The sequence below is a fragment of the Eretmochelys imbricata genome, chromosome 9 (assembly GCF_965152235.1).
Source record: "Eretmochelys imbricata isolate rEreImb1 chromosome 9, rEreImb1.hap1, whole genome shotgun sequence".
Classification (NCBI taxonomy): domain Eukaryota; kingdom Metazoa; phylum Chordata; order Testudines; family Cheloniidae; genus Eretmochelys; species Eretmochelys imbricata.
Genome location: NC_135580.1, coordinates 47,132,743 through 47,151,565, shown reverse-complemented (window position 1 = coordinate 47,151,565; position 18,823 = coordinate 47,132,743). Strand labels below are relative to the sequence as shown.

Sequence of the window (18,823 nt, the reverse complement as noted above, 5' to 3'; positions counted from 1 at the left end):
CACTTTGCCAAGACAAAGTGGGGAGGGGTGGGGTGGGGTGGGAGCTCCAACAGCTGCCACAGGCGGTAAGTAGGAAATGAGGAGCAGAGACTTGGCGGGGGCCCTTTATACCAGCGCTGTGAGCGTGCGACACGAGGGGATGCCAGAGCTGACGGATACCACTAGGGGAAATATCTCCTAATGCTGTGCTCAGCGTGCTCGCACACATAAGTTGGAATGAACATGTGCAAGCACTCGAAGAAGAATATGCTGTTTCATACATACATTTCAGGGAGATTTCAATGTTTTTAACAGGAAGATTTCCGGAATGCAGGGTGGGCTCTCCAGCCATTTAGAGAGAGAGAGAAAGATAGAGACCGACCTAAACTGAAAGCATGATCTTTTCAACCCAAAAACCATTTTGCAAAAACATTTGTAAGGTTTTGGTTTCATTTCACACTGGAAAGAAAAAAAAGTCAGAACTTTGAAAGCTGTCGCAAACCAGAATTGTCATCCTTTAGCCAACTCTATTCACAACATAAAATACTGTCTGCATAAATTCTGTCCAAATGAACATTAATAGAGTAGCTCAGAACGGAAAGTGCATATTTCCTCTGGCCACAGCCACCTAAATCAAGACGCTCTTACTGGGCAGCGGAAGATGTAACTAGCTATGTCCTTGAGCAAAGTGCAGGCTTTTTTTTGCTCAAGAAAGAGCAAAGTTGTTAGGCATTTTCCCCACCTTCTATATCAGCCCATCCAGAAAAGGGTTCATGCACACAGTGCCTCTATTCATAGAGAATGAATGATCCAGGTACTTGTCAGCTTTGTCCCTTGAAGATACATGAATGAAATCAAAACCAGTAGTGTTAGCCAAACCTTGGAGAAACTGAAACAAAAGGCTAGAATCTCTAAGGCAGGGCCACTTATCTCCTGCAGAAATACACTTGGTCTGATGAGTTTCCAGACTCATATGTGGAAACTAATGCACATCAAAATGTCAACCCCCTTGATCCCACACAACCTTTGAGAGGTGCACTGGTGGGGGAGATCCAGAAGTCAATGCTGTCACAGTAACTGACACTGACTGCATTGAAACCACAGGCATGGGTAGGTTCAATGCCAACATCAAATATCAAGATTGGCACCAAGTACAAAATAGATTAAGACACTCAGGTTCTTCCATCAGCACCAAAAGCTCTGACCTAAGTGACAAGGACAATACCAGTATCTTTGAACAAAGACAGTTGAACTTGAAATGATTCAACCACTGATGCCATCTAGGGTCATCCAGATCACTTCCTGTTACTGAGCACAAGTGGACTATGTGAAAGCTTTGATGCAAAGCTGCCTGAAGTGAAGTAGTGCGTCAAAAGATTGCTGGTTTTAACTTATCACCTCCTGCACATGGCACTCTGGTAGCTTCATTCAACAAGAAGTTGGAGACCAGGAACATGACTTAAGATATTTAAACCCTGACACAATGAGGCAAGTTCAAGCTGTTGAATATCACAGCCCACTTCACAGCAGCCAGGTTAGTGGGGCTGATGGATCCGAACAGTCGCTGGGTCTATATAGATGGTAGAGGCCAACACTAAGTACCATTTCTTTCTCACCTTAGGATATCTCCTCAAAGTGAAGGCCTAAGCACTCTGGACCATCTTCAAGGACTGCTCTAGTGGACACTTATAGGAGACACTTTAGATGTTTCTGCCATTGTTTAACAAACAGCTCTAGGTGAGGTGCCCATACAAGCATCTCACTCAGGAAATAATGCTCTTCTAAGAACACAATGCAGCACTTATGCCTGTCCATGATGGACACTTTATGCTACATGCGCATTTCCCGAATTTGCTGAGCTTCCTTCCTTCCTATTGAGACAAAGACTACAACAAACTTGAAAGAGAAAGAGCTATAAAAGTAAAATAAAATGCTGCAGCAATGAAGAAAGCTTTGACCCAAGTAGTCAATGAAGTAATTCATATGTCACGTCACATAATGAGATATGGAATGCTAAAAGTTTGAAAAGCAAGACTCATACTGTTCCAACTGCTAAAGCATTCAAAGCACCTCAGAGAAGCTTAGCGCAAACCTCAAAAGGGGAATGTCCTGCAAAGCTAAAATGAAGGATCAAATGTATGTAAATAAAAACCACTGTGCATAGGCCATTAAAAACTGGTTCAACTGAGCACATAAACATATGATTACCAAATTGACAGTCCAAACAAAAGGCAGGAAACAAATACCATGGAACCAGTGTGACAGGGCCAACTAGACCAAACACCACAAACAATTTTTTTTAAATATTAAATTTTATTGGGGCTGAGGATACACTTCTGTTCAAACCAAGCAAAATCTGCAGAGATGGAGCATGAATGGTGATCTGATGCATAGCTCTGACAAAGAGCTCTTTAGCGGACCTACGTCAAGAAAAATCTAATAAGGAAAGTTCTAGAAGGACCTGAGTCAACCCCAATTCTTCAGCAAGTTAGAGGGTGGGGCGGGGGTGAAAATGGATATTTGCTCAGTTATCAGCGACTCAGAAGGATAAAAATCATAGAGCTCAAATTCCCAGCCTGTCTCATGCTGGAAACACAAGAGCCAAAAGTAGAATTCCTTTAAAGTTGGCATTTTTGAAGAAATATATACAAATATTATTTAAACACCTCTGCAGAATACTGTGTGGGTAAATTTTAAATGTTACCATGAGAATCTTAACTTTCCATTTCTAACCCTGTTTAAATATGTAACCTTCATGTGATTTTTATAGTTAATTTATACCAAAAGCTATATTTATTCACCTACTTTTCCCAACAGGATTGGGGATCATGTCATCATCAGTAGTATCTTTATACTACTGGGGGTGGGGGGGAAAGGGTTCCTGGAGGTTCTTGTACTTATCAAAAAGGAACAAACTGCTTATGAATATTTTATGCTATAAAGTAGCCTGGATGTATCACACAGAAGCTAAAGATCCAAAAGTGAATATATATTATAAATTCAACAAGAACAATTACAGCATATAGTTTTCATACTGAAAGACTGTGGGTATTTTAGTTCTTAAATTTTAAAATAAAAAAGTACTTTCCCTCCTATGAATTACCAAACTAATGCTGAATAATTAAAACAACATTTATTAAAAAGGATAGCCATGTCTTCCAAACAGGGTCAATCATAATACTTAAGTGACATGTGTAATAACTTTTTTGTACACAGATCCAATTAGGGTTGCCAACTCCCCAGGAATTAAAGATTAATCTTTAATTAAAGATGGTCATGTGATGAAACCTCCAGGAATACGTCCAACCAAAACTGGCAATCCTAGATCCAAATGTAAGCCACATTTGGCCTAAAGATCAACACTTTGGCCCAGCACAGGATTGAAAGGATGTCTGCTAGGCAAAGAGGGTTGCATGAAGTTCCCTCTCATTTTCAAACACCCCCATATTTAGAAATGCTCTGGGAAAGATTTCTGCAGAGCAATGCAGGGACTTTCTCCATCCACAAAGCAAGAGCATGCAGATGCCACAGAATTCCTAGTCCAAGATCGAAGAATCAGGCTCTTCTGTAACTATGCTCCAATGAGTTGTGCATTAAACATCTGCTGGAACACTGGGCAAGCCCATCATTATATAGCTTAAATGACAATTGGATAATACTTTTGTGTGGGTTTTTTGTTTGTTTTTAAACTAAGTGTAAATAAACTTAAAGTAGATACTATTTAAATTTTACATAGTGCAGCATAATAAGGATACATGGAATGATAGAATTGAAGGCTTTTCAGCTATTCAGTTCCTGTACTACATAATCTACCATTGTCAATCCCTGAGCCTGTGAAAATCTATATAGCAGCCATCTGAACAGTGTCTATAGAAACAGAGCAATTCTAGAGAAAATGTTTATAGAATGTTTCCAGAGAAGACTCCCCCGGAACTAGGTCAATCCTCCAAAGAAATTCCAGACACTTTAAAATTGAATTATATAGAAAGTTTCCAAAAGGTGTAAGATTAAAAACAAACTCATTCCTGAAAATCTGTTGGAATGATGAATTTGATCTTCAGCTGGAATAGTAATCTGGAAGCAAAAGCCACATCATTATCACAACAGCTATCAGTATTTGGGAGCAGAATTTACATACAGGATATAGGGTAACATACTTTCCAGTCCCCTCACTGTGTTTCCCTCTTGTGTGTTGCTGAAAGAGGATTAAAGGACTGTTTCAAATAAAAATATTTTTGAAAGGAAAAAAATATAAGACTTTGGGGTAGCTTACACAGTAGTTTCTACAAAAATGAGCAATTAAAAAAACAAAACAAAAGCATTTAAGAACTAAGAGAATCTTGTTCTGTATTGGTAGGTGAACTGGGTGCTGAGAGGAGACACTGTGAGCAAGAGTCGGAATGTATCGTTTTAAAATCAAATCAGTCTCCCTAAAATATAATTTAAGTTTAGAAGCTCCTTCACTGGAGGTTTTCAAAAAGAGGCCATACAGACATCTGTCTTGGATGGTTTAGACAAAACAAATCCTGCATCTTGGCAGAGAGGTAGTCTAGATGACCCTTGCAGTCCTCTTCTAACCCTATGGTTCTATGATTCTAAGTTGATCCTTATTTTTGTGATAATTAGCAGAATATTTGTATTGGCTAGCAATTCAACAGGGCTGGACTGATTATTTTATTAAAACTACAGGAGTGTTCTCTGGCTTACCTTCTGAACCAAAATGCTACAAAGATGGGTCACAAGAGCAGTGGAAATATATTTTTATAGAGCAAGCCAGTAAAGCCTCCAGAACTTCAAGATCCTAGCTCAGTACCAAAACCAGCTGAGGCTGTAAACAAACAGCCGCACAAGAACACCTGCACTCTAGAGCAGAGGTCCTCAAACTGCGGGGTGCACCTCAGTAGGGGGGGTGCAAAGAACATTCAGGGAGGGCACAGCTGGGGCCTAGGCCATCTCCCATGGGAGGTGGAGAGGGAGCATCACCCAGCTCTGCTCCTGGCCCCAGCTGCTGTCCCATGTCTGGGACCCTGGCTACTGCCCCTGCACTTGGCCTCTAGCTATGGCCCCAGTCTCAGCTCCCTTACCCCATCCCCACCTCCCAGAGCCATGGCTCCGCTTCCCAGTTCAAAATTTCCATTTAACTGTAGGAGTTGAACCACCAATTAAGTTTGTCCAAATTCCAAAAAAGGGCATACTGTGCGCTTAGTGAAGACACTACCTATGCCAATAGGAGAGTTTCCATCAGCGTAGATATCCCACTGCCCCAAGAGGCATTAGTTATGTTGATGGGAGAAGCCCGCCCGTTAACATAGCACTGTCTACACCGGGGGTTAGGTTGATATAACTAGGTCACTCAGGGCTGTGGATTTTCCAACACTCCTAAGACAGATAAGTACTTTTATTATGTAGCAGAATCACAGAGGAGTAAACAGAAGCACACAGATGTTAGGAGGTTTGTCCAAAGCTATATAGCAAGTCAGTGTAGAACTGGGAACAAAACCCAAGAATCATTGTTCCCAACCCCATCTCAATATCTAGACTGCATTTCCTCCAAAAGCCAATAAGGAATGCTGCTGCCCTGTCGGGGAAATAAACCCAACCACATAAATGAAAGTCTTTCAGAAATTAAACTAAAAAGGATCAAAAACTTAGAATTAAGCTTCAAGAGATTTTACAACCCAAAGCAGATCCAGAAGCAGAATATATTGACTGGAAAAAGCTGAGTTCTTCAGAGTTGTTTCAGTAGGACTACTTATGGAATGAGGTGTTATGCAACAAAAGGGCAGCACACCCAGCCCCTTACTGTTTCCAAACTTGTGAGCATATGAAAACATTACTAAATTTTATCACTATTGCACTGAGTTCCAGTACACACACGTGCCAATGTTTTTTTGGTACGGGATGGGAACTCCCGGATTACTTTCTTATGCTCGACTGGGAAATTCAACTTCTCTCCCAGTCAAAGCAAAGGCATTAAAGATATGAGCAAAGGGCATTTCCTTATAGTAATTTATATAATTGGAAGAAACCATTGGCATGTGTGTGTACTGGAACTCAGTGCAATAGTTTATAAACTCTGAATAATCATACTAGAACAGAGTTTAAAAGAAACTATGGTGGCTTATAATCATTTACTATATGAAAAAGCCTTTGGCTAATACCTTGCCTTGGCAGGGAGAAAAATTGAATTTATCATTCTATTTCGTAGATGGATATAGGAGAGAAATCCAAGAATACCCATCCCCTTTTCAACTTTCCCTATCAATCTCTACATAACTGGCCTTCTGCACGCTCAGGGGAAATGGGAGACTAAATTTACCCAAAATGATAATCAGAAGCTCTTGCTCTAAGACAATTAGACAGTATTAACACAGAAGGTTAGGTGCACCAGGAGTCTCTGAAAGCAGACGAGGATTTGAGAAATTTGTCACTGCAAGTTTTATGGAGATATGAATACAAGATTCACCAAGACCTGGCATAACAAAACACTATGAAAGCTTTTTTTTAAAAAAAAAATTAGGAAAGCACAACATAGTAAGTCTGCATTTCTGCTATGTACACAATGCTCTTGAATGTTTGTAAAGTTCATCTTATTACAATGCTTTTTCATGACTCTCACTCTCATTTCAGGAAGGGTGCCTGACAGATTTGCAACTTTAGGAGGAGCTGGATATTTTCTACACATTACAGTACTGCATTGCAACTGCTACCAAAAAGTTAAATATGAAAAAGGAGTTAAGTGTAGGGAACATGATTAAAAGTAAATTTAAAAAAACTAAGTTTGAAATGAGAATTGCTGTTCTGTTGGATGGTGAATTCTGATGAACCTTGTTACTAAGATAAGCTTTGGAATACATTTGCAGAGTACGTATGAAGTGCATATATACATTTCTCAGGCCAACACTAATGGGACTACTTACATCAAAAGTAGTGAGAACCAAGCAGAACACAACCCAGAATCAAACACAGCAAGGTGGCTCAATTTTTAATATAGTACAAAGGCAAAAGTGCTCAATCTATTGCCTTTCATTCTGGATATGGATTATAGCTCTGAAAGCTTTAGACCAGTGGAAAAGCTTTATTTTTCTTGTCTGCTTGTGGCTTTAAGGGTAAAAAGACTAGCGTTCAAAATAAATGACTGCATCCCCCAGTGCACAATTCTGAAGCAGTCTTTAAGCATTCCTGATAGGTTTTAGGTCAATTGCATTTTAGGCATCTTTCTCAAGAGTCCCTGTAACTGTATAATCTTGCTTAAAGAGAACTAGAATAAGAAGTTGACGAAAGTACTCAAAGCTACTGCTTGTATTCATTATTTGCAATACTATACTATGTTCTGGCAATGTAAGTGCAAAGCCCAGCAATAGCCATCCAGAATATTCCGAGTCTTCTTTGTATCAAAGACCAGTAATTTAACTGGCCAACATATTTAGTAACAGAGCTGGACTTAAGCTCTTTCTAATGTTTGCAACTTAATCTCTTCCTGTTATATTACATAACTAATAACTGTATGTATTTTGTTTACTAGATACAATGGGGCAAATCTCTCTAAAGTACACAAGCACAATCCCACTGATTTCAATTGGTAGAAAAAGGAAGAAAATTTGGCCCAATATGAAATTTAATATTACTATCAATTGTGTTATATACAAAGGCTCTCTATTTCAGGTAGACCATTATATTATAACTAGTATATTTAAGAAAAATGGTGTATCCTAACCTATGATTTCTGTTCATACTGTTATGTGCAATTTAGAATGGCATGTTTACTACAAATGGGATTTAAAGACCTTCCTTGCCCCATTAGCTTGAGCCCAACATCCTGGGATTCAAGACCTCTCAGTAAAGTCAATGGCTAGCAACCTTAGTCTCCTAGAAAATAAAATGACACCAGAAGTTGATTACATATAATTTTTGCACACCCATTTCAGATGGAACAAGTGTTCCTACAAAAATGTGAACATGTAAGCTGCCACAGAGAAAAGAGGTGTTACAAGCACAAATCCTTGATTTGTGAGTCTTATAACAAAACCTTTAAACCAAAGACTTATTTTTGTGTCACCTGCCCTAACAGAAATGCCTTTAGAAAGGCCTAAAAAAAGACTCATGCAAGACTTTCCATACAATTTTCTTTCCTCACTTGATAATTATCAAAAACTGCATAAAGCTGTTTATGTATAAACAAGGGCTTGACTCCAATCCAGTCTATTTTAACTTCCTACTTGATCCTGTCATGTTTTCGTATTGACAAATTTGTAACAACTATTACTGAGATGAAATGCTGTTTGTACCACTGTTCTTATTTCAAGTTTTCCTATGTGAAAGTCTCCTTCTTATCAGTGACCTACAAAGCAAAAAGCGCTTTTGTCCTTTTTACTTCTTTATGATGTAGATTAGAATATAAGCTTGAAACTTTTTTTAGAAACCAAATGAGTTTCGAATGTTAAAAAATAAGTTGTCTCGTCTGCCCTGAAAGACTACAATAATTGAAAAAATGGCACGACAATGGCATCAAAAGAATGAAAGCTGAGCAACTGAGAGGCTAAAAGGATTGAGTCAGGCTTTTTTCTTTTAATTCAGTCCTTTTTACAACTTAAAGCAAAATAAGGCACAAACAGGTCACCCTAACTTCTATATCTGTGTTATTCCATTTGGCAAATGCTAATTGCCCCCCATGTTCCTAATAAAACCAAAATAATAATGATTCTTTGACTACCTTCAGTGATGACAACATCTTTCTCTAGAATTCCTCAAACCCCCGTCTCCTCACCTCTTTCTCTCCTCCCCTACCGCAACTGAAGGTCAGTCCACCAGCACCACTCCCAACCTGGCTAGAATTAGTCCCAAAGAGCAACATCAAGCATTTCCTCCCCTAATGGAGATAAACAAACTTGGCCACTTCTACAGTAAGCAAAAGCATTAAGTCAATGGAGTATCAACATCTTATACCAAAGATGAGCCTGATTTTGCTGCACTCTCTGTACCTGCTAATCTAGAAGCAAACTAGAAACGAGCTACAGCATCATGGTAGTGTATTGTGCAAGATCCTCAGGCTGGTTTTGAAATAGTTTGATTAGCTTGCTGCGGCAGAAAAGCAGGAAGAACTTGTTATTGACATTTGAGGTCTCAGAGAATGGATTTTTTATGTACACTCTGACAATGAAGTGTTGGGAGTCTTCTATTTTTTATAAACAGATATTCAAAAGCTGGAGGATAGTGTAAAATTTTAAGAACAAAATTTTTGGCCTAAACTACATCAGAGCATTCCCTTAATTGTGCTGAACTTCAGTGGCATGAGTATTAACCAGAGTACTTGAAGAATGGTTTGTGAGAGAACAGGAAGTATATCATTATTCTTGATCAAATAGTATATACACAGACATAACTGGACAGGTCAAAAAGTGTGAGAGGTGTGTTGATATCAGTTAGTCGTAATGAAATCCTTTTAGGATTCTAATTTGCATACAGCCCACTGCAACTTTACTTGCTGAAAACCTTTAAGTAAATACAAAACTTTTAAGACAACCATCATGGTAGGGGGATGTGTATGTTCTAAAATCTGTACTTCATTGACAATTTTCCAGGCAATCATTCTAAATAATACTTTAAAACTTCAATATGTGGGCAGAAGATAAAGGAAAGTTTGGAGCAAGAAAGCCCATATTACATCTCTCTCTACTGAGGACATGTAACAGACTCTCATTGAGTTCCTTTAATCAGTTTTACAGCACAGGGCACCAAAAAATCCAGCTTGCACTCCTGAATGAAGAGATCGTATTTTCCACCACCTTTAGAAAGGTTTTGTTCCGCAAGCGAAAGTAAAGGTTCTCAAAAAAATCCATTTGCTCTATTATGTCAGGTGGTGAAGATCTGGCAATACTGCTGATTTACATAAAGTCAGTAAAAAAGGGGTGTATTGTACATACACTATATGTACAGTGACGGTACAAGCCCTATTCTCTTTATAGAACTATTTTGCTATATATAAATATGATGGATTTCACACTGACAATTTTATAGTATATTTAAAAATGAAACTATACATAGAATGTATACACAATCCCAATCTTTGAGAAAATGAAACAGAAGGAAATACAGTACAAGTATCATTATATACTGGCCTGAAATTCTTAAGTAATTTGTTCCCTTGGCCTAAGAGACCTCCATGCAGAAGAACATAGATAAGGAAAGAGTAATGAAGTTAATGCAAGACCTACACAGTGGACTGAACTCTGCACTGATGCAATCACTCCTCTCTTATACAATCCAACCGAATAGTTAATGTGATTGCATGGAATATACATCAGCACAGAATTTGATCCTTTGTACAGCAGACAGCACAATGATCCCCAACATGATTGGTGCCTCTAGGGATAACAGTAATACCAACAATATGCCCTAGAAATCCGTTTGTCAACTCCTGAAAGGAACAGAAACTCCTGTAGTGATGTTTCTGATAGAAAAATCATGAAAGCAAGGCTATATCAAAATGCTAGGCTTCAACAGTAGTAAGGTTCAAAGGGAGAATATAACAGTAAAAATCAGAATAGAGAGTCCAAGAGAAGCAGGGAATATTCTCTTTTGTAAAAATGGTGCAAGTCCAAGCGTGATATACCAGGCTTTTAAAACCTCTGCATTGGCAAATGTCAAATGAGTTCAGGCACCTAGGCCAAGAGGTCCAGTGTTTTGTTAAAGTCATCTTCCTTGCAGACTGTCTGCATGCCAACATATCTCGTGACATGACAGCAGTGTTAATACAGCCCTTAATGATATTTCATCCTGTTACATCTACTATATCGTACTGGTCCAATATATGAACATTAGCAGATGAACTCGGAAAATTAAGTGGCATCTTCAGAAAGAAAGGAATAGTTTATATAGGCTATTGCTACTAAACAAGGTTGCAGAAAAAAGGTAGAAAGCTCCTGAACTCTATCTAGTGGAAAAGATTCAGAAGTGTCCTCTCATAGACACTACTACTGAACTGAGAAGCCAAGACATTTAATATGTGCAGTGTGTGGTGTGATCAAAACTTAGCGTTTTTTGTTCACCTAAATGTTATGTTCCACACAGCTAAATAGTAACTGACTTGCCTTAGAATAAATTAGAGTCAAATGAGTGTTTTCAAAATTACGTCCCTGAAAAACATCACATTCTCCATCACAATGTGTGTACAGTGGAGCAAATGTTGTCACAGTTACTAAGCACCGATGAAAAATTGGGAATATATTTGCCTTCCTAACAGCTGCTTCTGCCAACAGCAGGATTAGGAAAGCATCTTTATATCCAGCTCCAAAATCTAAAGAGTTTAAACAGGCAGTAAACATGGGTAATGTAAATCTGAAAAGCTGTCTGGACACTGGGAGATATCAGAAACAGTGGCCAACTGAAATATCTGTTTTCCTGGAGGTATTATCTGTTTGGAGGATTTAAGGTAGGGATGTCATACGAAAAATGGAGACAAGCTGTTATTTCTGTATTGTGAACACTTAATTACAAAAAGGTTTTCCCCCTCTTGAAATATCCCAATCAGTACTATTTGCACACATACCTCGAAGAATTCTCTCCTCATGGCAACGTAGAAAGTCCCAGATTCTAACAGTGCCGTCGTCAGAGCATGTAGCAAATTTATTATCCGTGGGTGAGAAACTGTTACATGAAGACACACAGCAGGGGAAAGAAGTCAGCATTTAACAGAATATCTATGCTTCTCAGACAGGGCAAAATTAAACTGTAAGGTGTAATACATTGAAAGAGGCATTTTAACATAAGAGCCACTAATTAAACATAGTGTCTGCCATTTGACACATTTCCATCAGAAGACTTTGAATTTAAGTTTAGGATTTACTTCTGCTTTTCAATCCCCAGTCAAGTGGGAAAATCCAGAATTTATATTTAGCACTATCCTACCTATGACTGTACACAGCAGCACCTTCTCTGTGAGACCAGCAGCAACATGAAACTGACTTAATAGCAGCTGCAGCCCTAGACTTTCACACTGTTGTGGTAAAGCGACACTGCAGAAGTATGGAGGGAGAGCACTAAGAGTAAATTTCCTCTTCAGCCACAGGTGCCTTGCAGCAAGACAAGCAAAATTAAGGGAAGGTGGGGAATAGGAAGAGGCTACTGCTACTAGCAATTGGACTGGTTGCTGAAAAATTCTTATATAAAACACATTCCACACATATGAAAAGGAACAGAGGGAAGTTTTTCCCTTCTGTGAAAAGAAGTTAGAATTCTTCAGCCATGGAAGATGCTTCCAAATTTATCAATATTGCTAGATGAAAGCCACTGGGAAAAAGTGTGGGGTTATTTAGCCATGTGATTAAGGTCAGACCATCTCCAGCAACTGACAGGCAGCCACTTCCTTTCCAGTGCAGCAAAAGACCAAGGAAGAGTCTCTGTTCAGTTAATTCAACAGCAATCCCCTTGAAATCCTGGATCTTTATGATCGGGAAGGGGCCTACTGTTGGAGAAATTCAGTGTATGGACATGATACACTAAACCAATAACTGCATCCAATGTACGCATGTCTTGTAAATCAAACTCTGTCAAGAAATCCTGAATCTTATCAGAGGGGAAAGCGGTGACCTCAATAGAAAGTGTTTCTGTGGCAGTGAACCTCTTATCACCAAGGGGCAGCACCCCAATCTGAAAAAACACTGCTTTAGATTTATTTTGGGTCTGCAGCTCCTCTTCAGGTTTACTTTAAACATTTCTTCTCTTTACACACCTTACTAAAAGATTCATCCATATTTACTTTAGAAACATCTTTCATATACAACTTACTGAGAAAATATCACTTAAAACTCCATTTTTATATAAAATATACATTTGCACAACTGAGGCATCAACACTGAATCAGGAAAATGTCCTACAATCTTCTTTTCAATGGTCTGCTTACAGCTTCAAAGCTTAAGAACCCATTCAATGTTAACATTAGACTTCTGGATGTGGCAATCTGTGTGGGTCTTCAGTATTAGTGGAAACCTTGGCCTCACCAAGCCAAGCAGTTCTTCACTTTATTTAGCTTTTTTTATTATTATTATTATTTTGTGAGAACTATGCAGGTGTTTTGTTTCTGAAGGTTTTATATTTTATTCAGTTAGATTATTAAAGACTGAATTCTTTATTTGGAATGAAATTGTTGTCTTACACAGTCCGTATAAAAAGGAATAACTGATACACATCGTCACCATATATAAATGAAAAGAATACCAGTGCAAAATGCGGCAGAAAAATACATCTCTAACATATTGCAGAGGCAGATACTGGGACAATACTATTTCAGAAAGTAGCCAGCAAAACGGTGAGAATGTGGTAACAAAAGAAAATACTGTGTTTACTTGGTGCATGAAGTTTCCCAGAATCTGACAGAACCCATGCATCTCTGCACCCACAATACACTCAGAGAACAGTCTAATTATGGAAATAGGTACTACAGAAAATGGTATATTGTGTATAAACCTGGCCTCTCTAATCGCCTCCTTATGTGCCTGGAACATCTTGACGTTGTTCATGTTGGACTGCCAGTATTTCACATATCCCCCGTGGTCTGCTGTCAGCATCCACATATCATTGTGCGACCAAGTCATGGCCCTTACAGGGCTGTCGTGAGCCTGAGGAGTCAAAAATAAAACTTCTAACAAATACGTTCAAATGTTACCTAACCCACATGAACGCAAAAGTCAGTGAGAACATGTACATTTAACATTTATGACAAGGGAATAAAAGAAATGGAGAGTATTTAGATCTGCAAGCTCCTCAGGGAGAGACTATTTTATGTATCTTGCACAGTGCAGTGCAAAATTTACTTGTGCAGAGCTAAATACTTGCACTTTGTCTCCAATACCTAAAACATAATAAATCCTCATCATATTCCCTTGAAAACAAGTCAGAAATATTATCTCTATAATTCAGACAGGGAGATGCAGCTGAAACCATTAAACAAATTGCCCAAGATCACAACAGGAGTCGGGGACTGTGCAGGATAAGTACTCAGGTATTCCCTAGTTCTCAGGGCTGAACTCAGTCCACTTGCCCATGATTAGCATGTGGAGATGCATGACTACAATATTCTTTACAATCTCTGAGAAAGATGAAGACAGCTTGCTGGATGTAGTTACCTGTAATATTGTTTCAAAATTGAAAGTCAATCCATTCCACAAGGTGAACTCTCCACTAGAAGCCCCAGTGACCAAGCGCCTCCCTTCAGGAGTCCACTGCAAGAGAAAAACTGAATTATACTGTGTAGGCAGTGCCCAGCCACCTCTCCTGTATCCTTCAGCATTGTTAAAATAGAAATCCCTGCATGAGATTCTAAAGCATTTGGATTTATAAAGTGACTCTATACTGGAAGGTAGGAAGGAGGGGGGTGGAAATCAGATATAGGATAAAGGGCTTTTCATCTCTAGCTCACCAGTTCAAATCCAGCCCAAAACATTAGTGACCAAGAGTTATCAGAAGGTGGCTGTCCAGTCACCTATGTGAAATGAGTTTGATGGCTTCAATTTAATTCTAGTGAACAGGTGTCTTCATCAAACATGCCACTACTACTAGAATCCTGCCACCCTTGCAGGCAGGCTAGTAGATTGCAAGGATTGAACGTGCATGGTGACTGAACTACTCTCTTCGTTTGGGTTGGTTCCCTCAAGACAGTGTTGAGACACATTGGCACAAAAAAAGTTCTGAGAAAATTAGACTGAAGGTGAAATACATACAAACCAAACAATGAATAAATTGATTAATTGTCCCAGAATCATTCCTAGGATCCTCTGTGAAAAAGGTGAGACATGTCCATCCAGATTTTGAAAAAGCCTTGGGGCACCCAAGACCTGGAATCCTGCATGATGGTTTTACTTAGAAACATTTCTAGTTGTATTATCTTGCCATTCTAATTTTATTAGAGACAAATATTTCTCTGTTAACTAATCAAGCCTGGGAACAAATCTTCTAGCCCATAATAATAGACGTAATACTCACCCTGACAACAAACACCGGACATTTTACTTTATTGGTAGATGTCCTAACAAATTTTGTTGTTACAGCATTCATAGGGTTATTCAGCATTCCTATAGGAGGGACCAGCTGTAAGTGAGGAAAGAAAAGAAAAGAATTTTAGCAACAATGTTTCAAACTGCATCTTGGGAAAGAAACAAAAAAAGTAGAGGCTCAGAAGGTTCATTTCTGGAAAAACAAGCGTTTGATTGTAGGAATGAATCAATTAAATATGTTGACAGTTTGAGATCGGCGGATACTATTTTCACCATCTCAGGAACGAACACACACACATATATCATCTCAAATGCAACTAACCTTTCAACATCTGAACTTTAGCAATTTCACTACACTAGAACAGGACTGAAAGAGTCCATTAACATTCAGGCTCTCTTCTTGGGACAAAAAGGGTCCGTTAGTGCAGGGGAACATAGCATGAAGATGCCCTCTAAGTCTTAGTCAACTCTCAAGGGCAAATAGAGAACTTTGGTATACAGAGGCAGAGTCTTACTTTTCAGGTAGAAGAGTTTTAGTGTCTACAATAAGAGCTTCAGAAGCATATATAAAGATTTGTACTTACATCATTATAATATCCTGCATCAGGCTGGATTGCCCGCATATCTCGCTGGTCTCTCTGCCATACTCTATTCTGGAAAGAAGAAAATAGCTCCTGGTTATTATTATTGCTGTATTCCAGTGTTATTGAACAAAAAGTAGGAAAAATTATACAGATTGCATGTTTGGAAGTTTCATTATTCACTGCGTAAGTTTCAGAACAAATCCAGTACAAAATTTTGGGCTTCAGGAAACTAGTACATTTTACATTACATAAGATGAAGGAGGATAGAGGTAGATTATAAGAAACATGTAAAGTCAAAAGAATGGATTAATTTATAACACAACAGTGTCCAAAAGTGTGATTGGGGCGGTCATAAAAGTAAAGGGAAGGGTAACCACCTTTCTATATACAGTGCTATAAAATCCCTCCTGGCCAGAGGCAGAACCCTTTCACCTGTAAAGGGTTAAGAAGCTAAGATAACCTTGTTGGCACCTAACCAAAATGACCAATGAGGAGACAAGATGCTTTCAAAGCTGGAGGGGGGGAAACAAAGGGTGTCTGTCTGTGTGATGCTTTTGGCGGGAACAGATCAGGAATGCAGTCTCAGAACTTCTATTAGTAAGTAATCTAGCTAGAAATGCATTAGATTTCCTTTTGTTTAATGGCTGGTAAAATAGCTGTGCTGGATGGAATGTATATTCCTGTTTTTGTGTCTTTTTGTAACTTAAGGTTTTGCTTAGATTCATAGATATTTAGGTCAGAAGGGACCATTATATGACCATCTAGTCCGACCTCCTGCACAACGCAGGCCACAGAATTTCACCCACCACTCCTGCGAAAAACCTCTCACCTATGTCTGAGCTACTGAAGTCCTCAAATCGTGGTTTAAAGACTTCAAGGAGCAGAGAATCCTCCAGCAAGTGACCCGTGCCCCATGCTACAGAGGAAGGCGAAAAACCTCCAGGGCCTCTTCCAATCTGCCCTGGAGGAAAATTCCTTCCTGACTACAAATATGGCGATCAGCTAAATTCTGAGCATATGGGCAAGATTCATCAGCCAGACACTACAGAAAATTCTTTCCTGGGTAACTCAGATCCCACCCCATCTAATATCCCATCACAGGCCATTGGGCCTATTTACCATGAATATTTAATTATCATACCATCTCCTCCATAAACTTAGAGTTTAATCTTAAAGCCAGATAGATCTTTTGCCCCCACTGCTTCCCTTGGAAGGCTATTCCAAAACTTCACTCCTCTGATGGTTAGAAACCTTCGTCTAATTTCAAGTCTAAACTTCCTGGTGGCCGGTTTATATCCATTTGTTCTTGTGTCCACATTGGTACTGAGCTTAAATAATTCCTCTCCCTCTCCGGTATTTATCCCTCTGATATATTTATAGAGAGCAATCATATCTCCCCCTCAACCTTCTTTTAGTTAGGCTAAACAAGCCACGCTCCTTGAGTCTCCTTTCATAAGACAAGTTTTCCATTCCTCGGATCATCCTAGTAGCCCTTCTCTGTACCTGTTCCAGTTTGAATTCATCCTTCTTAAACATAGGAGATCAGAACAGTACACGGTATTCCAGGTGAGGTCTCACCAGTGCCTTGTATAACAGTACTAAAACCTCCTTATCCCTACTAGAAATACCTCTCCTGATGCATCCCAAGACCGCATTAGCTTTTTTCACAGCCATATCACATTCATCGTCACATTCATGACGGCTCACAGTCATCCTATGATCAACCAATACTCCAAGGTCCTTCTCCTCCGTTACCTAGAGGGATTCTCTATGTTTTGAATCTGATTACCCTGTAAGGTATTTACCATCCTGATTTTACCGAGGTGATTCTTTTACCTTTTCTTTAATTAAAATTCTTCTTTTAAGAACCTGATTGATTTTTCATTGTTCTTAAGATCCAAGGGTTTGGGTCTGTGTTCACCTGTACAAATTGGTGAGGATTCCTATCAAGCCTTCCCCAGGAAAGGGGGTGTAGGGCTTGGGGGGATATTTTGGGGGAAGACGTCTCCAAGTGGGCTCTTTCCCTGTTCTTTGTTTAACATGCTTGCTGGTGGCAACATAGGGTTCAAGGACAAGGCAAGGTTTGTACCTTGGGGAAGTTTTTAACGTAAGCTGGTAAGAATAAGCTTGGGGGGGGGTCTTTCATGCAGGTCCCCACATCTGTACCCTAGAGTTCAGAGTGGGGAAGGAACCTTGACAGGGGCCCATTGAATTTCATGTATTTATTCACTGAAAGTAAATGTTTTACTTAAAAATATTAGGAAGGCAGCGGTCCTGTGTTTAATGATGTTCTGCATTACTACAAGAGACACATAAGCCTGGTCTCTTGGTTTCTAGCCCAGAAAGAAATGTATACTCCTGCTCAGCCTCTTTAAGAGTTTTGGCTCTGCAGTGACCCCTCTACCTAATATGAGAGATGTGTTGATGGTCTCTAAAGTAAAGCGAGTTCCATCCAGTAGTACTTGCATAGAAAGGACATTTCTGTGGTCAGAGCACCAAGAGCAGACAGTGTAGTCAAAGGGATGGGGTTTGAAAGGCCAAAAGACAATAAAATTCACTTCCAGTATATATGGTATTCTATATTGCCAATCATAACAGTCTTCAATTATTAGACATGACAGGATTCACAGGTTGGCAAATTTAAGACTAGCACCCTACTTTAACTTGATATGGTGGGATCAATCAAGTTTTGACTGTGAATCAAAGTTTAAGCTAGAATTTTAGATAAATATTTTTGGCATGTAATTTCCTGACTGGGTGACTATGATGTGATAAAAACATGAAAGCCCATGCCACATCAGTTAAAATATCAGATCAGTTAAATATGGAGATCGGTTTTGAATCCCATGCCATCAAAAGTTAAGGTTCCAGGCTCAAACTGGCTCTAAATGTCACTAGGTGGGCACAGGAACCTGTTTTTCAACATATATACTTGTACATTTTAAAACATGTACCAACATTGCTATATAAGCAAGGGGTGTGAAAAACACACAAGCCCTACTTATACAGCTATGCTGACAAAACTCCTAGCATAGATGCAGCTATGCTGACAAATGATGGCTTCTGTCAGCATAGCTAACATCATTTTGGGAGGTGGTTTCCTATACCAGCAGAAAAATTCCTTATATTGGTGTATGCTGCATCTATATGAAACCGTTATGCCAGTATAAGCTCTGTTGTGTATACAGTGCCACAGTTACCTCTAAGACGATTTTAAAAAAATACTTAAATACAAATTTGAACTAAACACAAGTGTGTGCAAAGTTTCAG

The 18,823-nt window shown here is 39.1% G+C and overlaps 1 protein-coding gene across 11 annotated transcripts in view; it reads right to left on the bottom strand.

Moving 5' to 3' along the window:
• WDR33 (WD repeat domain 33) overlaps window positions 1–18,823 on the bottom strand; it is a 104,134-nt gene that overhangs the window by 50,986 nt on the left and 34,325 nt on the right. For 10 of the 11 annotated variants that reach the window (XM_077825494.1, XM_077825501.1, XM_077825504.1 and 7 more), the window contains 5 exons: window positions 15,554–15,622; window positions 14,959–15,063; window positions 14,103–14,198; window positions 13,444–13,595; window positions 11,528–11,625 (listed from right to left, as the gene is read on the bottom strand). In XM_077825494.1, the coding sequence (XP_077681620.1) occupies window positions 11,528–11,625; window positions 13,444–13,595; window positions 14,103–14,198; window positions 14,959–15,063; window positions 15,554–15,622 (520 nt within the window). Of the gene's footprint in view, window positions 1–2,763; window positions 4,054–11,527; window positions 11,626–13,443; window positions 13,596–14,102; window positions 14,199–14,958; window positions 15,064–15,553; window positions 15,623–18,823 lie in introns of those variants that run through there. The other variant, XM_077825505.1, reaches the window with a different exon arrangement.